The following is an 18365-nucleotide window of genomic DNA, read 5'->3' on the forward strand; positions in this document are numbered from 1 at the left end:
GGAAGGGCTCCGGGAAGTTTGAAGGTAAGAAGGCAAGGTAGGTACTTTCGCAGAAGAGGGAAACAGCCTTGGGCTCTGCAGTCTGGTGCACACCTTCCTCTACACCTTCGGTCTGTTGGTAAAAGGAAGGTAACGTGTAGTCAAGGTACCTTGCAGAAAGGGCAGGAACTGGGAAGCGTATCTGTGGAAACTTGAAGGGGCAGGCACAGAGTCGTTGTACGTCAGCCAGTCGGCTCCTTCCTCTCCCTGAAACCTGTACAGGCAAGGCAGGTAGGTACCTCGAAAATTCTCTCCCGAGATGTAATGGCCCAGCCAAGTCGCGCAGGCGTGGGGGGAATTGGCGGGGGAAATGGGCAAATGCGTGATGCAAATCTCCAAGCAACACACTCAGGTCTCTCCCGTAGTTTGTTTGCTGCTCGCCGTGCGTTGGTGCTCAGTAAGCTAAGGTAACAGTTGGCGCTGGGTGCTGAGGTGCTGTTCCTGTTGCTGACACTGCCAGTGCCGCTGTTGCTTGCTGAGAGCTTGCAAGATGCTTGTGTGGCGGCCGGAGCCGAAAATCGAGCAGAGTCTTTCGTGTAACACCAAACTGGACACGACACTCCCAAACCCGGGATGACAGGGACAGGGACGACGCGTCTCCAATTCTGCAGGAACTTCTCCTTGAGTCTCGCTCCCTCGTCTCAATTCGCCTCTTTCTTGTCGTCTATTTTGCGTTGCCTCAAACTTAAGGCAGTTTATGCTGGAACTCCGGACGGTCTTGTCCACAGGCTTCTCTGGTCGTCTCACTCTGTGCCGTTTGACAAGCCGCCCCCAAGAACAACGAAGAACGACCTTGGGCAACTATGCAATCGAGCTCGAGTACGCTGCGATATAGGATTGTGACCCTTCTGTATTCAGTCGAATGCCGAAGGTGGTAGAGCTTTCGCTGGCTGAAGACGAAGCACAGAAGTGACGGAAACAATAAGAGAACGAAGGTCTCGAGGGCAGAAGTTCGTGTTACCCAAGCGCGGTGCTACGCTTCTCAGACCCCGGTCACCGTGTGTCCGTGGCAGGCGAGATACCCGGCAATCAATTACACGCTGTCGATATCGCTGTAGCCTCCCGGTTGATGTCTGTTTCACTGGCTGATGATGGGTTTGTCGCTGATGTCGTTTGGCTTGATGCTGTCCAATGTCTAATGAATGAAAGAGAACAGGTAACGAATGAACATAGACGCTTTGCCTTGCGTACGACCAGCTCGATAGTAGATATTTAGATCAACTGTTGAGGTCTCTGTCTTGACTCAGATGCCCATCAAGGTTCCAGATGTTGCAAACACCTGGAATGAGACGCAAGAAAGGGGTGGATACACCAAGCTCCAGATGCCCAGGCCAACGAACCGGCTGGTTTGCTTGTCCAACCTACGCACCCTGTCACGACCTGTCTGTCTGTTTCTCAACGCCGGCCAGGTGATGCCCCAAGCAACAACGAGACCGGTGTAGTGCGCTGGAAACGGCTTCACTCGTGCAAGCCAGCGTCGAATGATGGCGCGAGCGTATTCGCGGATCCGTGGGGATTTCGAAGGAAATGGGATTTCTTGCGGACGGGAGTTGCGGATCTTTAAACCATGTCGACTGCTCCGCCTGCCTCGGCCCATGATGCCTGGAGAGGCTCCCACCAACATCATGCACATTTGTTGCACAAGCCGCATTCCTAATTCATCATCTTCACTCACCGGACGGGTGCCTGGATTCATAAGCAAGAGGCGACGGCGAGCCCTGAAGGCTCCAGTACTGACAAGAGCGCTTCGTATCTGACAGTCAATGGCGCTCGCCGAATCACTGGCCATCGTATTCACAGCCATGAGGCGCAAGGAACTCCGGCAAAGTCGCCATCCAGTTGTGTCTGCTTTTCCACCGACTACGCAACGGACTTCGCTCTGGCCGACGGCATTCCCAGTCAAACGGATGGATGTGGCATCCGTCACCATGCCCATTGGCTTTCACACGAGAGTCACGAGAATACAAGTTGCTTCTTCTTCCATGCAACGCGGTATCTCGTTTTGACTCACAAGGCTACGGCTCGGCCGACGCTGCTTGAGTGAGGGTGGTTGTTCCGAACTTGGTGACGAGATGGATGCGTCGTTCTGCGTTCAGCAAACCGTAATAGAGACCTTGCATGTTCTTGTGCACCATCACACCGGAGGACCCCAAACGACGATTGGTGTGGGAATCCCGAATCCTGGATTACCAAGATCCCCAGGTTCTCCCAGACGTGCAGCCTGCATATGCAGCATGCACACGGCCAAGGTACTCTGTACAGATAGTTAAGTCCCGAGCACAAAGCCTTGCTCTCGTGAGCATCTCCGGCTATTAGGAATCCTGTCTCGGTGACATGGCAGCACTCCCCAGGGGCACATTATCCAGATGCATCAGCAAATTTGGTCACGTCTCGCAGGTGCCTCATTTCTGCCTGCCTACGGATGCTTTCCTGCAGGTGGCACCATCACCAAGTCATCCGCTGATTTCTATCCAGGCAATGCAAGCCAAACATTTACCCACCTCTGATGCAGAGGCTATCCGGAGGCCTGAAAGAGCCGTAGCGCCTCAGCTCGGTGTTGACAACAACCTATCACGATTCTAGTCGGTAATCAATATCGAAAGCCACAGCACAGGGGGCAGAGCGGCTCGGATCCCCGGTGCTCGCTGAGCGCACGACCCACTGCCCCCTGTTGATATGCAAGGCACTGCCTGTCACTCCCCATCGACGGAATACCTACCTCAAGCCTCAAGGTCCTCAACTGATCAGGAATGCACCTCAGATCGCCAACCAGCCAGTGTTACCGTTGGCAACTTTGTTTGACTGGTTCCAGACCGCTAGCACCGCTTGTCAGGCTAAGGTGAACTATGTAAAATGAGTCTATGAATGGTAAATTACTGCGCACTTCCCACCATCAGCCAATCGTCTCCATGATGCTTACACACGGTACGTACCGCGCTGTTGGAGCTCACCATTCCGTAGTGCTTCGGAGCTTGAGCCTGGCGTCCGGATAGCTTCCGCCATCCCGCTGACAGCACGTCCCGGCCCCCAAATATCAACCTTCGCCAGAACAACCGTCCGCGTTGCAAAAACGTTGTGGCTGGCACTGGCAACCAACTTGTCGGGCGGTTTCTCGACGCCATGCTTTTTGCAGTCGTTGGACGGTAGACCTGGCCTGGCCACCCATCTCTCGACCGTCCATCCCGGGTATTGGATCTGAGCTGTCTCACCGCTTGTGATCTCTTGGTGGTATGAACAGCAATATCTCGCATTACCCCTGGCAGGATTGCATGGGCATCCTGCTGCACCTTTGCTTACTAGCGCCCCATCTCCAGCGCCATGTTGGGGTTTGATGAGCCCAATCTGGATTCTCCTAAACTGGGCATTCAATTTTCTGCGTCAATGTAGCTAGCCACCGAGACCTAGTTGCCGAGGCAGAAATTCAACGTTGTTTGACATTTGCAGGCCAACACCACATTTCCAGATAGACACATTCGCAACCCATACTTGACCGGAAGATGGATATTGCTCTCTTAAGTTCATTTCGCCGACAATCGCAAACTTCCTTCCTACTCATCAATCCTAATGAGTACCGACCGTCGAACGTTCAGCGACTGCCACAGCTTCCTAGAAGCCTATCCTAGGCTCCGTTATTCAACTCCTGGCCGACAATGCTGGTCCCCAGTGGGGCACACAAACATTGACGAAAAAGCAGGCCGAGAGCCGATGGGCAAAAAAGAATTTGATGTCAATCGCTGACGGGAATTGAGCCCGACGTGGCTGGAATGTGTTAGCTGCGAAGCTCATGCCTCGATGAGAGCTTGCAAGCACTTACGGGTCGAACCCACAACCTTGAGATTAAGAGTCTCACGCTCTACCGATTGAGCTAGCCGGGCGAACGGCTTCATGGTTGATGGACGAGGCGAAGACCGGGACTCGTCTTGTTGCGACGTGGTGGATTTGTCGTCCCCGACCCATCTTCGCGACAGCGATGATCGATGGGGGACCACTGATCAGTGATGGCGTCCTTCCGTCGGAAACGATGTGCGGGAACCTGTGCGCAGGATCCATCCGCAGTTAACTCACTTCCTTTTCCTAGGGCTGAGGGTGTGGGCTAGGTGAGCTAGGTAAGCCAGATGTTTGAGACACCACATGCCAGCGTCGCACAGAGTGATGTGTGGCTGGATGTTTGATGACTGGCGTGGGAGAAATTCTACGAGGATCGTGTGATTTGAGTTTAGAAACCCGATAGCTCCTTGGGGATCTTGTGGTCGCTGCGGGAACGTGGCATCAGGGGCTGCCCTTTGCTTGGTCTAGCTTTGCAGCGTTTTGCTTTCGCAAGCCGTTTTCCAAGGGGGTTGGAAGAATTGTGTCTTGGTGTTCTTGATGGCACGGCAAGAGAAGCCAAGCGGAAGGCCGAGGCTGGGCTGGGCTGTGCCAGGTGGGACTGCAGACCGATTCAAAAGCATCACCATCTGGGCGGTACCGCAAAGCGAGGCTCGCCGAGATATAAGGACTACAGTCCCTTAGAGATAGGGGCGTCTAGTGGCATCACCTTTCTCCGGATCTTACTCCGCTGATTGCAAGAAAGGACGAAGAGCACAGAAACACGACTAGGCAGAACAACATGGCACCACGCGCTGCGGAGAAGTAAGTGTGCCCAGGTAACGTCTTCTTGATGAAAGCCTTTAAAGCCATCTATCTATTGTGAAGAGTCCTGGTTTTTCTTCCCTTGAAAATGAAAACGAAAACAAACGTGGGGTATGTTGGGTCCTGGTACCATTTCCTTTGTCCTTCCTGCCCAAACGCGATATGCTGTCCGAGTCGTAAGAGACGTGAATTGTCGAGGGTCATGTGAAACCGAGAGCCCATAGCATAACTTTTCCTCCTCGGGCTTTCCGTGTCGAAGTGATGAAGTCGAAAGAGTGGGGAAACCAGACACGAGATGTCGACGAGTGTATGTGAAGTCGTACTAGCGGTGCCGTGTTTAGGGGTATAATGAGGGTATGATCGTTCTTATCAGTCGTTTGCCAGACGTCCGTTATGATGTGACCGATTCCCATTCCCAAAGTTCCACTCAAGCCTCCTTCCTGTAACGAAATCCCATGAACCATCTGAAAAAGCTGAGTACGTGGAGAAAGTCCAAAATGCAAACGAAAAGAAGACGGACGTGAAAGGTCGAATGGTGAGTGACGTCCTGATAGCGGTGCCGTATGTAGAGGTATGGCGATGGTGTGATCTTTCCCGTCAGTCGTTTGCCAGACGTCTGTTGTGATATGACCAGTTCCCGAACTCCAAAGTTCCAGTTAAGCCTTCCCGAACCGAGTATCCCATGAATCAAAAGAAAAAGCCGAAAAGTCCTGAATGCAAACGAAGAGAAGATGAACGTGAAAGGTTGACGGGTGTAGGGAAACCGGATACGTGCTGCCGTAGGTAACGGAGCATGGTCTCTCTCCATCAGTCGTCATAGTCCCGTCCGTTGTGGTGCGATCAATCCCAATAAATCAACCAGCCTCCGGAAAACCACTGTCGTAACCATGCGAAGAGTCCCATCGCAGACCACAGGAAGACCGAAATTGGCAAAACCTTGTCCTCGAAAGCAGACCACAGTCAGAATCATCAATGGCTTCGCGTCGCGGTATCAGTCAGATAAGGTATGTACCAAACCACCGAGAAACCAGCAATCCCCCCTCTGTGAAAGAAAGCTATGGTTCGCGACTCGTGACTGGATCTACCGGGGTGGCTCATAGACGCCAATGTCGGCAGGGAAGCCTGTGAACACGCTGTACGTGTTGTGATGAGCCAAGGCGATCCGAAGATGCTCTTGGTAGGTAATCGGTCCGAAAACGGGACGAGAACCGGGTGAGGGCGAGCGGCGCGGGTATGGGATGAGGGGTCCTGCTCCGGAGTTGCGGGCGCGGTCGATCTCCTCTTCGGTGAGGGGGACAGGGGAGGGCAGACGGGTGCCGTAGGGCAGCTGGCGGAGGCGGCCGGCGGGGTCCTGGACATATATGTGTTAGTATACCCTTTGCCAAGGAGAGGCTGGCGAGAAGGGGGGTACAAATACTCACGATCCAAGAGGGATCGGTGCCGATTCCTCGGCGCGACCGAGTCGCCTGGGCGCTCATCTCTGCCGCGGAGAATCCTCCGGGGTGGGAGACAGTCCAGCGGCGAGGGCCTTCCTAGGGCTCTCGGCCAGCCAGACTGTCTCCCCAAGGCTCGTCGTCAGAGCCCTGGCTCCCACCTGAGGCGCGACGGGCCGCTTCTGCGCGCTTGAAAGCCGCGCTGCGGTCCGTCGCGGCCCCAGGTATATCGATGGGGGCCGTCTTGGTGGTGGTGGTGGTGGTGGGATTCTTGGAGGAGGAGGCCATCTTTATAGTTATAGTTGTCTAGAGTAGAGTAAAATAAGTGGTCAGTATTTCCCTTCTTCGGTTCGTTCGCTCGTATTCGTGGACGAATGTGATATAAGTGTGAAGAACTTACTGGTAGTAGAAGAAGTGATGGTGGAGGTGGAGAAGGAAAGAAAAGAGAGAGAAAAAGAAGAAGGAGAGAAAGAGAAATGAAGGATCTCACCAAGGGAGGTAGAAAGGATATTCCAGACGTGGGGCCCTTGCGATAGCCTCATTAGGGCCTTGAACAAGAGCAGATCGCCTTTGCCCTACTGCGGCTTGACATAGGGCAGAGTGAAGATGCGGCTGAGGCGGGTGTGTGGTCTTGGTTGGCATCACATCGCCACAGCGATGTGAAGACTGTTGTGCTGTCAGAGGCGGGAGCAAGGCACTCGGGCTAACGAACAGTAGAAGAGCTTTGAACTGTGTTGAAAGACAAGACGGGAAAAGACGACTTTGGAAAGGTGAGAGAGGTGGTGTTGGGAATAGCTTCAATTGCAGAGTTTCTGCCTCTGGCCCTAATAATGCTAGTGGTATCTTCATAATACAGAGTCATATCGATACCAGACTTCAGAGAATGTTCTTGGTCTCCTCCACCTTCAAGCGCTTGTGCTCCTGAAACTTCCGCTCATGCTCAGCCACAGCAGCCTTCCCGACCTCCTCGTGATGCTTGAGGATGAAGTTCTCGGGCTGGTCCTTAATCATCTGACCCATGCCGTCCCTGAATTCCTCGTTCTCCTCTGGCTTGACGCCATATGACATGTCACCGTCAACGATGACCTTCTTAAACGCCTTGTTCAGCAAGCCGCGATACTGGCCGTCCTTAGCATCAGTCCCGGGGACCAATCTTTGGCAGACTTCCTTGATCTTTGCCCGAACCCTGTCCTCCCCGAGGCTTATGATGAGCCGCATGGATTGACGCGACATCATGGGCTGAAAGTTGCCCCAAATCGCAAAAGCTTGTTGGTGAACGTCCCAATAGTATAGATCGGGTCGTCCCGCGTACCGTCCCTCTGCTCGGCAGCGTGGGAGGAACTCCTCAAAATACTGGCGGAAGGCGGGCCGTTTTATCAAGCGCTGTTTGTTCTTACTCTTGAGCTTCTTCGTCGCGGGCTCTCCCGCGGTGCCAGTGTCTGTCTTGTTGTTATCCTTGCCGTCTGACTCCTTGGCCTCCATGATCATTTCCGGGTTCGTTGGGTCGGGGTTGTTGTGCCGGCCGTAATTGGTCTCGATGCAAAAGAACCGACAGGATGCAATGTACTCGTACATCTCGTCTCGAGTCGCGAAGGGCTCCGAGAACCTTTCCACATTGAGGCCCAAAAATACGAGTACCTCGGCAGGGTCCCTCGAGACATGCACCTTGGGCCACTTCTTGCTGTATCTCTCATATCTTTCAATATCGTTGTTTCGTAGTGACATGGAGTAGTCGTCCACAGTCAACCCGCGTGGTTGAAGAATCGTCTGCATGATGCTCCAAAGATCGCCGTGGGCGTGCTTGAATAGAATCCATTGTAGTTGCTGAAGTGAACTGCAGATGGTTATGTCGACTTGGATAAACCGCTTCGGTTCATCTGCATCCATCTCCTTATCTGTCACCGGCCATGGGATGGCATAGTTGTCGCCCCCGGAATTGTAGATGGAGCGCTTGGCACCGAGGGCGGCAAAGATGGCCTTGCGTGCCTCGTCTTTAGACATGATTGAATGGCCCGGTGTTCTTTCCTGTCCCTCGCCACAGTCGTTGGCCATCTCGAACCACGCTTCGTCATCTTCCCGTTCTTCTTGTCGTCTAGGAGTTGGCTTTGGTGCTCCCTTCTCACCGCAATTCCCAACGAAAGGTGCTCTCTCCCAGGCGACTAGGATGTCGATGTCTCCATAGTCTTGCTTCTCGGGTCCTTCGATAGGGCTAGCCACACAGAGGTACAGCTCCCGCAATGCATCGAAACATCCGGTCTTGGCTCGTTTGTACACTGTGGCGGGCATTCGTGGGGTGTCTAGAGGATCATCCCCAGATGCGAAGGCAGAGCCTCCCATTGCGATAATGGCGGGCCAGATGGCCAGAGAAAGTTTGATCTAGTCTGCACTACTTAGCCTCCATTCATGGCGAAAGGCGCGATACTCACACCTTGGCTAGCGTCGCTGTTTGTAGGTGAACTTTGGGCAATGAGCGCGAGAAGTAGTATCAGAAAACAACCACAACAGGATGGCTAAGGTGTTGGAATCCTTGAACGATACTCCATAAGAAGCTCGAACAGAGTTGCGTTGATATAACTTGGGGATGCCAATGCTTTAGACAGCGAGCAACTCGGGCGACTGGAAATGACGGTGCTTGGACTTGGATGACTCAATCGGAGGCGGCTGACTCAACAGCTAGTCCACAGAGCTACCTGGCTTCCAAAGGGTCAACGCGGAAGTAGTCCCAAGAAGGAGAGGTAGTCTGCTACTGGGCGGTCGCGGCTTCATAAGTTGAGTGACATGCAGAGATAGCCCCGCTTCGTGATTGTTCTTCCATTTCATCGAGGCAAGCACTGGGAAGGATGTGGAGGGGTCGTGCTCCCCTCACTGTGTGAAGTGGCGATGGTCGAGATGTACACACTGTGAAATCGGATCCCTTCGGGTACGTACCCCGAGCAACGTTGTGATTCCTGCCTGCTCTCGTAGAACAAGTCAAAGAAAAGAAAGAAGCATAGGGAAAGACCCTTAGGAGCGCAATGAAGAACTAGCGCTGTCTGCCGAGTTCCATAACTGCTTCGGAGGGTGGTTCCTTGTATCTCATTCAAAATTCTGGCGGGCGGACAGTGCACTTTCGGACCCTCAACAAGCAAAGCAGTCGTCTTTTAGTCTACTCAACAGACAATGATCTGACCTAATGAATTGGCAGAGCTACACATATTGGGCCATTTGATTCCTGGAAGAATCCCGATGCAGTCTGCCATGTTACGTCTGCTAAGTTGAATATTGGGCGATTTTCTACATCTCCAGCTCGTAAGACCCTGAGTGTTTTACGAGAAGCAGCAACCCAGGCAGCAGGCAGCAAGCGGCTTATTGAAGCTATGCTCCTTCTCTCAGAAGTGTTGCAGTGTTTTCTTTTGTCTCAAGGATCGCCAGTGATTCAATAGTGACCAGTCCGTCGCATTCTTCTTTTCACCCAGGACTACACAAAGGCGGTTCCTAAGAGTGTCCGGAGCCTACCGGAGATCACTTCGGCGACAAGTGGGGCCAACCCGGAAGGCTACGGCATGGTGTCCAACCACTTTCCATGGCTAATTATGACTTCGCACCTCTCACGCCTTGTGCCTTAGATAGGGAAAAGATCAAAACAATTCACATATCCACGCCCTCAACGCTCTTTTTGGACCTCTTTCCCTTTGTAGGGCTTCTGACCTTGCCTACGTCGCTTGTAGTCTTTCAACATGGCATTGTAAGGCAGGTACTCACTCTTGTTTCGTCAACATCCACCTTCTTCTCTTTTCATCTCCCACAAACAACACCCTAGGGTAGAGGGAAATCCCACGAAACAATCCGTTTCAACACAATATTCCCTCTGCTTCCTCTTCTCAGCATCATCTACTGTGGAGTCGGATCTCTACTGCCGATCCGCGCCGTGGTTGCCATCTCTCTACATACCCGAATTAGCTAGTTCACACCAAACTACAGTTCAGACGCTCGAACTATCGCTCGCAATGGAGAAGGTCATCGACTACCGCATTACCTCGCGCGCGATGGTCGAGGATCACAACAAGAAAGCTGTTGCGGCTGGCGACAGCAAAAAGATCCTTGACATGTAAGTTGACCCAATCCTATGCCTGCGCGCTTTCTGACATACCTGTGATAGCTCCGAAGATGAGTTCGTCCACATCTACTGTGGAGACATCATCTTCGTTGTCTTCCGCGAGGTCATCACCGCTGGATCCTTGTACTTCGATGCTTGTCTCCTCGGCTTCTTCAAGGAGTCCTACAACCAGGAGATCTTCTTCGATGACATTGATTCCGAGGCTCTCAAACTCTACCTTCAACTCACTCACGGCTGGTACTTTGAGATAAAGTCTTTCGGTAGCAAGGTCGTTCCCTTCTCTCTATTCGATGATCTCGTCAACGCCAATGACCCTGAGGCCTTCAAGCGAGCTCACCTGGAGATCCCCAAAATCAAGCTCAATACCATGGCTCAGGTCTGCATTCTCTGCGATCGTTTCCTTCACCGCTCGCTTCTCTGCATTGTCAGACACATGTTTATGACCTTGCTGGCCCGTACCAAGCAGAACTGGAACACCCTCAAGTACGAGGATTCCGACTGGAACATGAAGTACCACGTCGACTTCATGCTCGACTACATGGCTGCCTTCGACCTCTTCTCTACCGGTCACGATGATGAGCACCTCATCAGAGATGCTATCTCGGAGAGCTTCTACTGGTTCACCAGACACACCCCATCCCTCGTCCAGCATTTCTGGAACATAATGAGCCCCAAGTTCATTGCAGAGTGGAATGTCTCTCGCCACATTGTCTGGGATCCGGAGTCGGAGATCATCATCGGTCGCGAGTGGGTCAGATTTGACCACGCCAAGAAGCTTTTCATCACCGATCAGCTCGTCTTCGAGAACTCAACCAAGCAACAGAAGGACATCAGAAACGGCCGCGTCGACAACATGTGCTCGATTGCTGACCGCATCAAGCTGTTCCCTTTCGTTGAGGAGCATGAAGACAACCGCACCCGCCTCGCCCGTCTCCGCGCTATCGTCGAGCAGGTTCAGCACAAGAACACCACTCAGTACCGCACCTTCATCCCAGGCGCCAAGATTCACCCGGTCACTGGTCAGAACGACCTCGGACAGCGTGCTACTTCTAAGAAGCAGGGCAAGAACAAGGCCAATCATGCTGGAAGTGGCTTGGGCGGAGGAGGCCGTGATCGCGATAACATGGTTAAGATTCAACGCAATCATAAGGCTGGCAACCGTCAGCCGAAGCGTGTCCAGGCCCAGCGCGGTGACGATGTCGCTGATGCTACCCGCGAGAATACTCACAGCCATGCCGGTGGTGTTGGTCGAGCTCAGGGCGGCGGACGTGGTCAGACTAATGGCCGCGGTCGTGGTGGCGGTCGTGGTGGCGGTCGTGGTGGCGGTCGTGGTAGCGGTCGAGACAACGGCGGTGCTCAGGGTCACGCTCAGAACCACATTCAGGACCGTGATCAGGTTCACCTTGAAGGTCAGGCCCAGGGCCGTGGCGGTGGTCGTGGCAAGAACCGCGGTCATGTTCATGCTCATGATCATGCTCAAGATACTGCTCAGGACCCTGCTCAGCGTCACGCTCAAGGTCGTGGCGGCGGGCGTACCAAGACTCATGGCCGTAAAGAACGTCGCGCCCACAAGACTCAGGATAACTCTTGAAGGGTGATCTAGTCTAAGTACGTCGTGGGCGAAGATCTCGGCATCTTCGGTTCTCATCCCAGCCATTTCATGCTAGAAGCTCCAAACATGAGTACTAACATGAGGTGTGATGAGCAGTTTTGTGGTTTCAGGGTTTTGTTCACCAGGTTCGGGACAATCAAAAGTTTTGTGTTTTCTTTGGAATGAGCTAGAGGCTCTGACTTTCATTCATTCAGGCTGATCCAGGAGGATCCGGGGGTTGAACGGTTCGAGGTCATGGCCTGGGTATTGTACGATAGGAAAAGAACAGCAAATAGCATAACATCATGTTATAACCATTGATGTCCATTCGCAATATGTGACTGATGACGGTGGCATGACTTGTCATGGGCCAAGACATCGAGGAACGGGCTTTTAGGCATTCACTGACAAGAAACTTGCTCTGGCTTCTGCACATTAATTCCCCGCCCGCCAATATCGTCTCATCTTCCGAAGAATGCCTCTGATATCACCGGTTAGGGCTGGATCAAATGGCAGGCGGATGTCTTGAACGCCCCATCAATAGGGGTTTTAAAGGGGGCTCAATCGACATGCCCAGACTTCCTCGGCACTACCGGCGCGCGCTTGGCGGCTGTGTTTATCTTATTGACAAAAGTAACGAAAGCGAAGATCCCAGATCCATGGCATTTCGTTGCTGCACACTCTCCACAATTCGGGTGAACCGCCAGCCTGGGATTTGACAACGAGAATAGAGTTTACTACGTAAATGAACCCACGATGGACTGCTCCGGAACCCTTAATTGCTTCGACGGGCACGCAAGAAAGGAGCGTGAATCTTGGCAATCAAAGTTTAATAAACATGACAAGTGGACACGGACAATGACGACAATCCAGCGTTAAATAAGCGACGTGCCCAGCCATTTGGGATTCATACACCATCCCGCGATCCCGCTGCTGATCCAACCTTCGTCACTCGTTTCCTCACACCAGCCATCCATCTCACCCGTTCACCCGCCAGCAGCCATGCACATCCCCGTCGCTTTCCGCGCCCTGGCCTCCGCCGCCCTCTTCACGCCCTGGGATAAGAGCCAATGGATCGCTTCTGACGACACGGTCCGCAACGGCGCGAGTCATTCCACCCTCGACATCATCGAAGCCGGCGCGGCCGGCAACCCGTTCGCGCAGTCAATTGCAAACTTCCACGGCAAACTCGACTACGCGACGCTCGGCGGCGCGGGCTTCGCGTCCCAGCGCACCGTCGACGACTGGCCGAGCCTCGACATCTCGGCGTACGACACCATCACCCTCGAGATCCCGTTCACGGACGGCAAGAAGTACACGTTCAATCTGAAGGATACGGTGCCGCCGCCCGTGAATGGCGTGGAGCAGTCTGGCGTCAGCTGGGAGTTTGACTTCCAGATCCCGGCGGTGAATCACACGGACGGCGCGGTCGAGAAGGTGGTGATGCCGTTTAGCGCGTTTGTGCCTACTTTCCGCGGACGGGTTCAGAATGATGCTGCGCCGCTGAATTTGACGAGCATTAAGAGGGTCAACTTCATGATTCGAAGGTTAGTGAGGTCTGTTTATTGAGAACGTGTGGGTTGGGGCTAACGTTGTCATAGCTTCTTTGCTGAACAGGATGGGGATTTTGAGCTGCACATCAAGTCTGCGATTGCTTCCAAGGAGGGAAGTAAGTAGATCGTAATTCATCACCAGCGATTAATACCATCACAAGCGAAACTTTGCAAACATTCTTAAGGCTCCTCTGAGAAGTGATGAGTCTTAGAGTCTAGACTCAAAGGCCCGGCCACCGGTTCTCGAAAGGTCCATTTGATCGGTTACACCGCCTGATAACTCTCACAAAATCTTTGGCCCCGCTCTCTCGTCGTCTGATATCTCGTTATAAGCTGCGTCAAGCACCCTGTGAGCGAACGGAGTCGCACTCCACAACTCGTGGCTTTCCGATACGCGAAGAATTAGGCAGCCTCTTCTCTCACATTCTTCGCAACAGCCCCATTCTGCTTAGTATCGCGACCTTGAAAAGCGTCAGCATCACTTTCCAAACTGGACTAAAAATTGAGGCATTGGAGGCGGCCGCCCGACCGCCCGATGCTCCATTTTCCACAATGTGACCCAGTCTTACGGCCCGCAGGAGAGCACCGACCAAGTCTCTCATGAATCCGCCAAATAACACGCTTAAAATCCAATTGTTGGAGGTCACATCGTCTCGCTTTTAGATAGGGACTTTGGTTCATGATAATTAGTATCCTTCATGGGTCGTTCCTCCAAGTTCCATATATCCAGGCCCGCTTTCCCTGCATGTGACAGTTCGCCGACCGCATGCTGATCTTTCTCGGTTAGTGCTCCCGAAAGCTAAGTGGACTCAAGCTTCTGCCCTGCTAGGTTTCGTTCCGCGACCTTCCTATTCCTCTCTACGGCACTTGACATGTAGCATTCTTCACTCAGACTAAGCTTTGAAGGAACAGAGTAGCCACTGCCATTCAGACATTCATGGGGATAGAAGGCTATACTGAAGATACATCCTGAAGTGGATTGCTGCCTCGACATCCTCGCAGGGTAACAACTCCATCATTGTCTGGGAGAACTTGTGACGACGTGATCTCGGGTCTTCCATGCATTTGAAGAGGCAAAATGTGCACTTAAGCCTGTGCATACCTGTCCGCTGATGGCGAGGCTCACATAACGCCGTTGTTGTCTGGAAGGCCTGGTTATCCTCGAACGAATGGTCGAGAACTGTTGCGATAGGCCATCGCGAAGAATAGTCGTGCAGTTTACCTACAAGGCTGAGCCGACATGGCCGAGACCCCTGTTTTTAGTGAGCTTACATGTAACCTTACTTCAAGCTCTGTGGAGAATACATCTCGGTTGAGGCTTTTGAAAAGGACTTTGGTCAAGCATGCAGCTCCGCCCAGACCCGTCTCGAGACTTGTCCCAAAAGAAAGGCTTCACCGAAGAGTTATTCGTCTGCTCTCACAATTAGCTATAAAAGAGCAAAGCCATTCCCAATGTCTAGATTTCTACTCTCAGCACCGGCATTCATCTCATCAAGACTCAAGCTCAGAGCCCGCTCAAGTCTTCAAGATGGTCAACGTTGCCCTCTCTACCCTGGCTGTCTTGGCCGCGGCTCCCTTCATTGGAGCCGTCCCCACCGCGACCCAGTCTGATGCCGCGGAAGTCTTCTCCTTCGCCAAGTGGGTCGATGGCATTATTGCCAACCCCGAAGGAGACAACTTGACTCCCAGCCAAGCTGTCGAGGCCTGGAGAGAATCTGTCAACGCCACCGAGTCTGACGGCACCACTTCGACCAACAGCCTTCTCCAGAAGCGCGTCACTTGCAACACTGTTGCCGGCACTGAAGCCTCCGTATGTCCCTTTCTCTCTTGTAGCACCCTGGCTTGATAGGATCGAGACCGCTGACATAGATCCGAACCAGGTCCCTGACGCGGTATCTTGCATCAACGACCTTGCCCGTAAGGGCAGCCAGGCATGCGTTGTTTCGTCTGTCTCTGTCTTCTGTCTCCTTGGCAATGCTCAAATCACCGGTGTCAAGGGAGGCACTAACGCGGCCTCTACTACTTCAGCTTGGTGAGAACTGGCCCCTGATCTCTTAATTGTGTGACATCAGATACATAATGCTGATACCTCTGCCCCAGTAACGACGTTGCCCGTGCCGGCGGTCTTATTATGGACAGCTGCACTCGTGCGGACAACACTGTCTAGGGCCAAGAGTATGCGTGGGGCAACGGCAATCTGCTGGTGCACATCCGAAGGCCCGGTTTGTAGATGGCTTTGGCATGCGCTCTCGAGATAGAGAGAGAAGATCACGCGAGAGAGTTATGGAACCGTGGAGGGTTCTGCGAGAGCAGTGTCTATCCGCCTCCAGTTCAATGGTATACACATAATAGTCTAAGTCGCACGTCCGTCTACAGTGTGAGATTCGATGGACGGCCCGTAATGAAGGTGCTTGAAATAAAAAAGCATCTAGATAAAATCACTATGAATAACTACCTACACAACCAGGGAAAGATCAAATGAAACGATAATTAGGCCTAGCTGTGACTCCCCGAACTAGTGAATGTCTGGGAGGTTGATCCAGGCTTTGAGACCATGTATGACGGCCAGAAATCTTCGGTGGTCGCACCTTCCATACACACAAACTCGTCCCCGTAACCCCCATCCCAGTTCTGAAAGTCCACGCCTGGCCAATCGAAAGCGTCCCCAGCTGGTAGATCCGAGACGATGGGGGGTTGATGACCTCCAGTGGAGATGGGAGGCCCATTCTGCATCAACACGCCAGGTGCTGGACAAGTCTGGACATGTTAGTACTTACAGAATAACCTTTGGCAAAACTCACCATCTGAGTAACATTTGGCGTGGGGGCTCGCTCAACTTTAGGTGCAATCAGTCGTTCGCGGCTAATCTTCATTGTTGTGTAAGTATGAGGATCACAGCCTGAACCCGGTGCAAGAACCTACTGAAGAGGACTTCAAACCAGTTGGTGTACTATTGTATATCACAGGTGCGCCCTGGGGTGAAGATTGTAGTGTGACAATTACACCCGGCGACTCGCCATCATCGAAAACGTCGTCGACTTGACTGTGAATCACCGAAACAGCAGCCTTGCCCTTCATGGGTGTTGACATCTGCATCATATTGTTGTTTCTCGCCATCTTGTAACGCTCATAGTCAGCATACTTGGAGCCTTGGAGAAGAACTTTCGTCCCTCTATGTAGGATCTCCTGAATGGTCTGTAATGACAGACCAGAACCTTGTGGTATAAAAGCGAAGATGTCTTCGGCAGTCTTCAGGACGAAAGTCTCACATCCCTCAGCGGCTATGTCGTGGTGTTCTATCACAGGATCAAAAGCTATAATAACCGTCGTCAGCAGCTGTCTACATAATAATGCTAGTGCCACACACTTTGCGAAGGTATCTCTTCATCATCGGGAAAAAGCAGATTCCAGCGCACATACCCATTCAAATCAATCAAACAAATAAGTCAAACAAACAGTCAAATATAGGAACTTCAGCAAGTCAAACAATCAAATATTCCAGCCCGTATATTTAATATATTTGATCAAATCTAGAATCCAAGGGTGGGCCCGAATATACCAATAATATACTAAGAAAATACGGAAAAAAAGGGGCCGCCCGGACCCGGATTCGAACACCGGACCTCCGGAATTAAAGTAGATCCGCCCCAAAAAATCCGGCGCCTACGGCGCCGTATCCACTAGACCATTTATACGTCTAATATTCCTTTATTTCGGCTCTATTCTACCTTACCGGGAGGAGGGGGCAGGTCGCTTCCCCTATAATACTCGAAGTACTATCGACGGTAGTAGCTATATATACAATAGTTACTACTTAAATAATCGTTATAAGATAGTTATTAAGAGTTTTAGGAGTTATAAATAAGTTATATTCTTTTTATATAAATCTAAGTAACGGTAATATTAAACGAAAATATATAATTAATAATAAGTATTATATTAATTCGAATAGTATAAACGCCTTCCCTATATTATTATAACCTATATTATTTTCTTTAGAATTATTATAGTATTAGTATTATTAGTAAGTAGCTATTATAATATTACTATTACCCTTTAGGGCCTTCGGTAGTCTCTTCGCGCTATTAGTATTATTAGTACTATTAGTGCTATTATTATTATTATTATTATTACTATTATTACTACTACTATTACTCTAGCTACGCGCTTATTAAGTTAATATACTCCTCGTTACCGGGCTCGGGCTAAAAAAAAGAGAGATTATTAGTTAGTTATTTACTATTAGTAAGAAAGAACTAGAGGAAGACGTATATTTATTATTATTATAATAATAGTATTATCTTTTTTAGACTTTACTTAACTAGCGGGCTATAGCTCTAGGCTCGGGCTCGGACTAAACTCTAGCGTAGGGCCTCGGCTAGCTTCCTTAGCCTCTAATTATTATATAATAATTATTTAAGCCTTATTAGCCCGCGGGCTAGATCTTTTAACTTTAATACTTTAAAGGGCGTAGCGCTCGATTATAATATTAGTAATAATAACAAATAGGGGGCTTGGGCTATTATTATTATTAAAAGCTATTATAAATAAGTAAGTAGTTTAGATAGGAAGAAATTAGTATAATTAATATATTATAATTTAGTTTAATAAAAGGGTATTATACTTAGCGAGGAAAGAAAATAATATAATATTTAATATAATATATATTTTTAATATAATATATAATATATAATATATAGGGAATTAATAGGGATATATAACGAATTAATACGGACGCATAGCTCTTAGGGACGCATATTTTTCTTTATTTTTAATTAGTTTAAAAATTTATTATTAATATACTTAAATTCTATTACTTTTTTTTAAAATACTTATCCTTTTTTATAATCTCTTTCATACGATTATATTTTAAGGGAGCTTTATTACGAAGCTATTATTAATTTAATATATTTTACGTCCTCTTTTCTTTAAAACTATATTAGTTTATATATTATAAAATAGCTCTTTTAATAACTTACGTACTAAGCTTACGTTGCTAAGCTTAGTTTAATAACTTAAATGAT

The 18365-nt window shown here is 50.6% G+C and overlaps 9 protein-coding genes and 1 non-coding gene across 10 annotated transcripts; 2 read left to right on the forward strand and 8 right to left on the reverse strand.

The window, feature by feature from the left end:
- Positions 1–1282: 1282 nt before the first annotated feature.
- Positions 1283–1975, reverse strand: CLUP02_12073 (uncharacterized protein; the record flags this gene model as incomplete). Its single annotated transcript, XM_049291037.1, has 1 exon — positions 1283–1975. The coding sequence occupies one exon, from the start codon at positions 1973–1975 to the stop codon at positions 1283–1285; it is 693 nt and encodes a 230-aa protein (XP_049148182.1).
- Positions 1976–2955: 980 nt separating this feature from the next.
- CLUP02_12074 (uncharacterized protein) lies at positions 2956–3359 on the reverse strand (the record flags this gene model as incomplete). Its single annotated transcript, XM_049291038.1, has 2 exons — positions 2956–3250; positions 3337–3359. The coding sequence occupies 2 exons, from the start codon at positions 3357–3359 to the stop codon at positions 2956–2958; spliced, it is 318 nt and encodes a 105-aa protein (XP_049148183.1).
- A 485-nt stretch (positions 3360–3844) lies between these two features.
- On the reverse strand, positions 3845–3914 carry CLUP02_tRNA234. Its single transcript has one exon. It is a non-coding gene; the product is annotated as a tRNA-OTHER (tRNA).
- Positions 3915–5095: 1181 nt separating this feature from the next.
- On the reverse strand, positions 5096–5476 carry CLUP02_12075 (uncharacterized protein; the record flags this gene model as incomplete). Its single annotated transcript, XM_049291039.1, has 1 exon — positions 5096–5476. One exon carries the CDS (start codon positions 5474–5476, stop codon positions 5096–5098), a length of 381 nt encoding a protein of 126 aa, XP_049148184.1.
- Positions 5477–5749: 273 nt separating this feature from the next.
- Positions 5750–6389, reverse strand: CLUP02_12076 (uncharacterized protein; the record flags this gene model as incomplete). Its single annotated transcript, XM_049291040.1, has 3 exons — positions 5750–6019; positions 6090–6163; positions 6224–6389. 3 exons carry the CDS (start codon positions 6387–6389, stop codon positions 5750–5752), a joined length of 510 nt encoding a protein of 169 aa, XP_049148185.1.
- Positions 6390–6977: 588 nt separating this feature from the next.
- Positions 6978–8438, reverse strand: CLUP02_12077 (uncharacterized protein; the record flags this gene model as incomplete). The annotated part of the gene is made up of 1 exon (XM_049291041.1): positions 6978–8438. One exon carries the CDS (start codon positions 8436–8438, stop codon positions 6978–6980), a length of 1461 nt encoding a protein of 486 aa, XP_049148186.1.
- Positions 8439–10087: 1649 nt separating this feature from the next.
- CLUP02_12078 (complex I intermediate-associated protein 30) lies at positions 10088–13899 on the forward strand (the record flags this gene model as incomplete). The annotated part of the gene is made up of 7 exons (XM_049291042.1): positions 10088–10188; positions 10240–11323; positions 11801–11892; positions 12004–12057; positions 12673–13335; positions 13390–13457; positions 13742–13899. The coding sequence occupies 7 exons, from the start codon at positions 10088–10090 to the stop codon at positions 13897–13899; spliced, it is 2220 nt and encodes a 739-aa protein (XP_049148187.1).
- A 970-nt stretch (positions 13900–14869) lies between these two features.
- CLUP02_12079 (uncharacterized protein) lies at positions 14870–15508 on the forward strand (the record flags this gene model as incomplete). Its single annotated transcript, XM_049291043.1, has 3 exons — positions 14870–15151; positions 15222–15373; positions 15442–15508. The coding sequence occupies 3 exons, from the start codon at positions 14870–14872 to the stop codon at positions 15506–15508; spliced, it is 501 nt and encodes a 166-aa protein (XP_049148188.1).
- Positions 15509–15837: 329 nt separating this feature from the next.
- CLUP02_12080 (uncharacterized protein) lies at positions 15838–16765 on the reverse strand (the record flags this gene model as incomplete). The annotated part of the gene is made up of 3 exons (XM_049291044.1): positions 15838–16088; positions 16293–16655; positions 16762–16765. The coding sequence occupies 3 exons, from the start codon at positions 16763–16765 to the stop codon at positions 15838–15840; spliced, it is 618 nt and encodes a 205-aa protein (XP_049148189.1).
- A 65-nt stretch (positions 16766–16830) lies between these two features.
- Positions 16831–17004, reverse strand: CLUP02_12081 (uncharacterized protein; the record flags this gene model as incomplete). Its single annotated transcript, XM_049291045.1, has 1 exon — positions 16831–17004. A coding segment is annotated over one exon (174 nt), but the record flags the coding sequence as incomplete, so codon positions are not given.
- Positions 17005–18365: the final 1361 nt, after the last annotated feature.

Source organism: Colletotrichum lupini, chromosome 6 (genome assembly GCF_023278565.1).
Source record: "Colletotrichum lupini chromosome 6, complete sequence".
NCBI lineage: Eukaryota > Fungi > Ascomycota > Sordariomycetes > Glomerellales > Glomerellaceae > Colletotrichum > Colletotrichum lupini.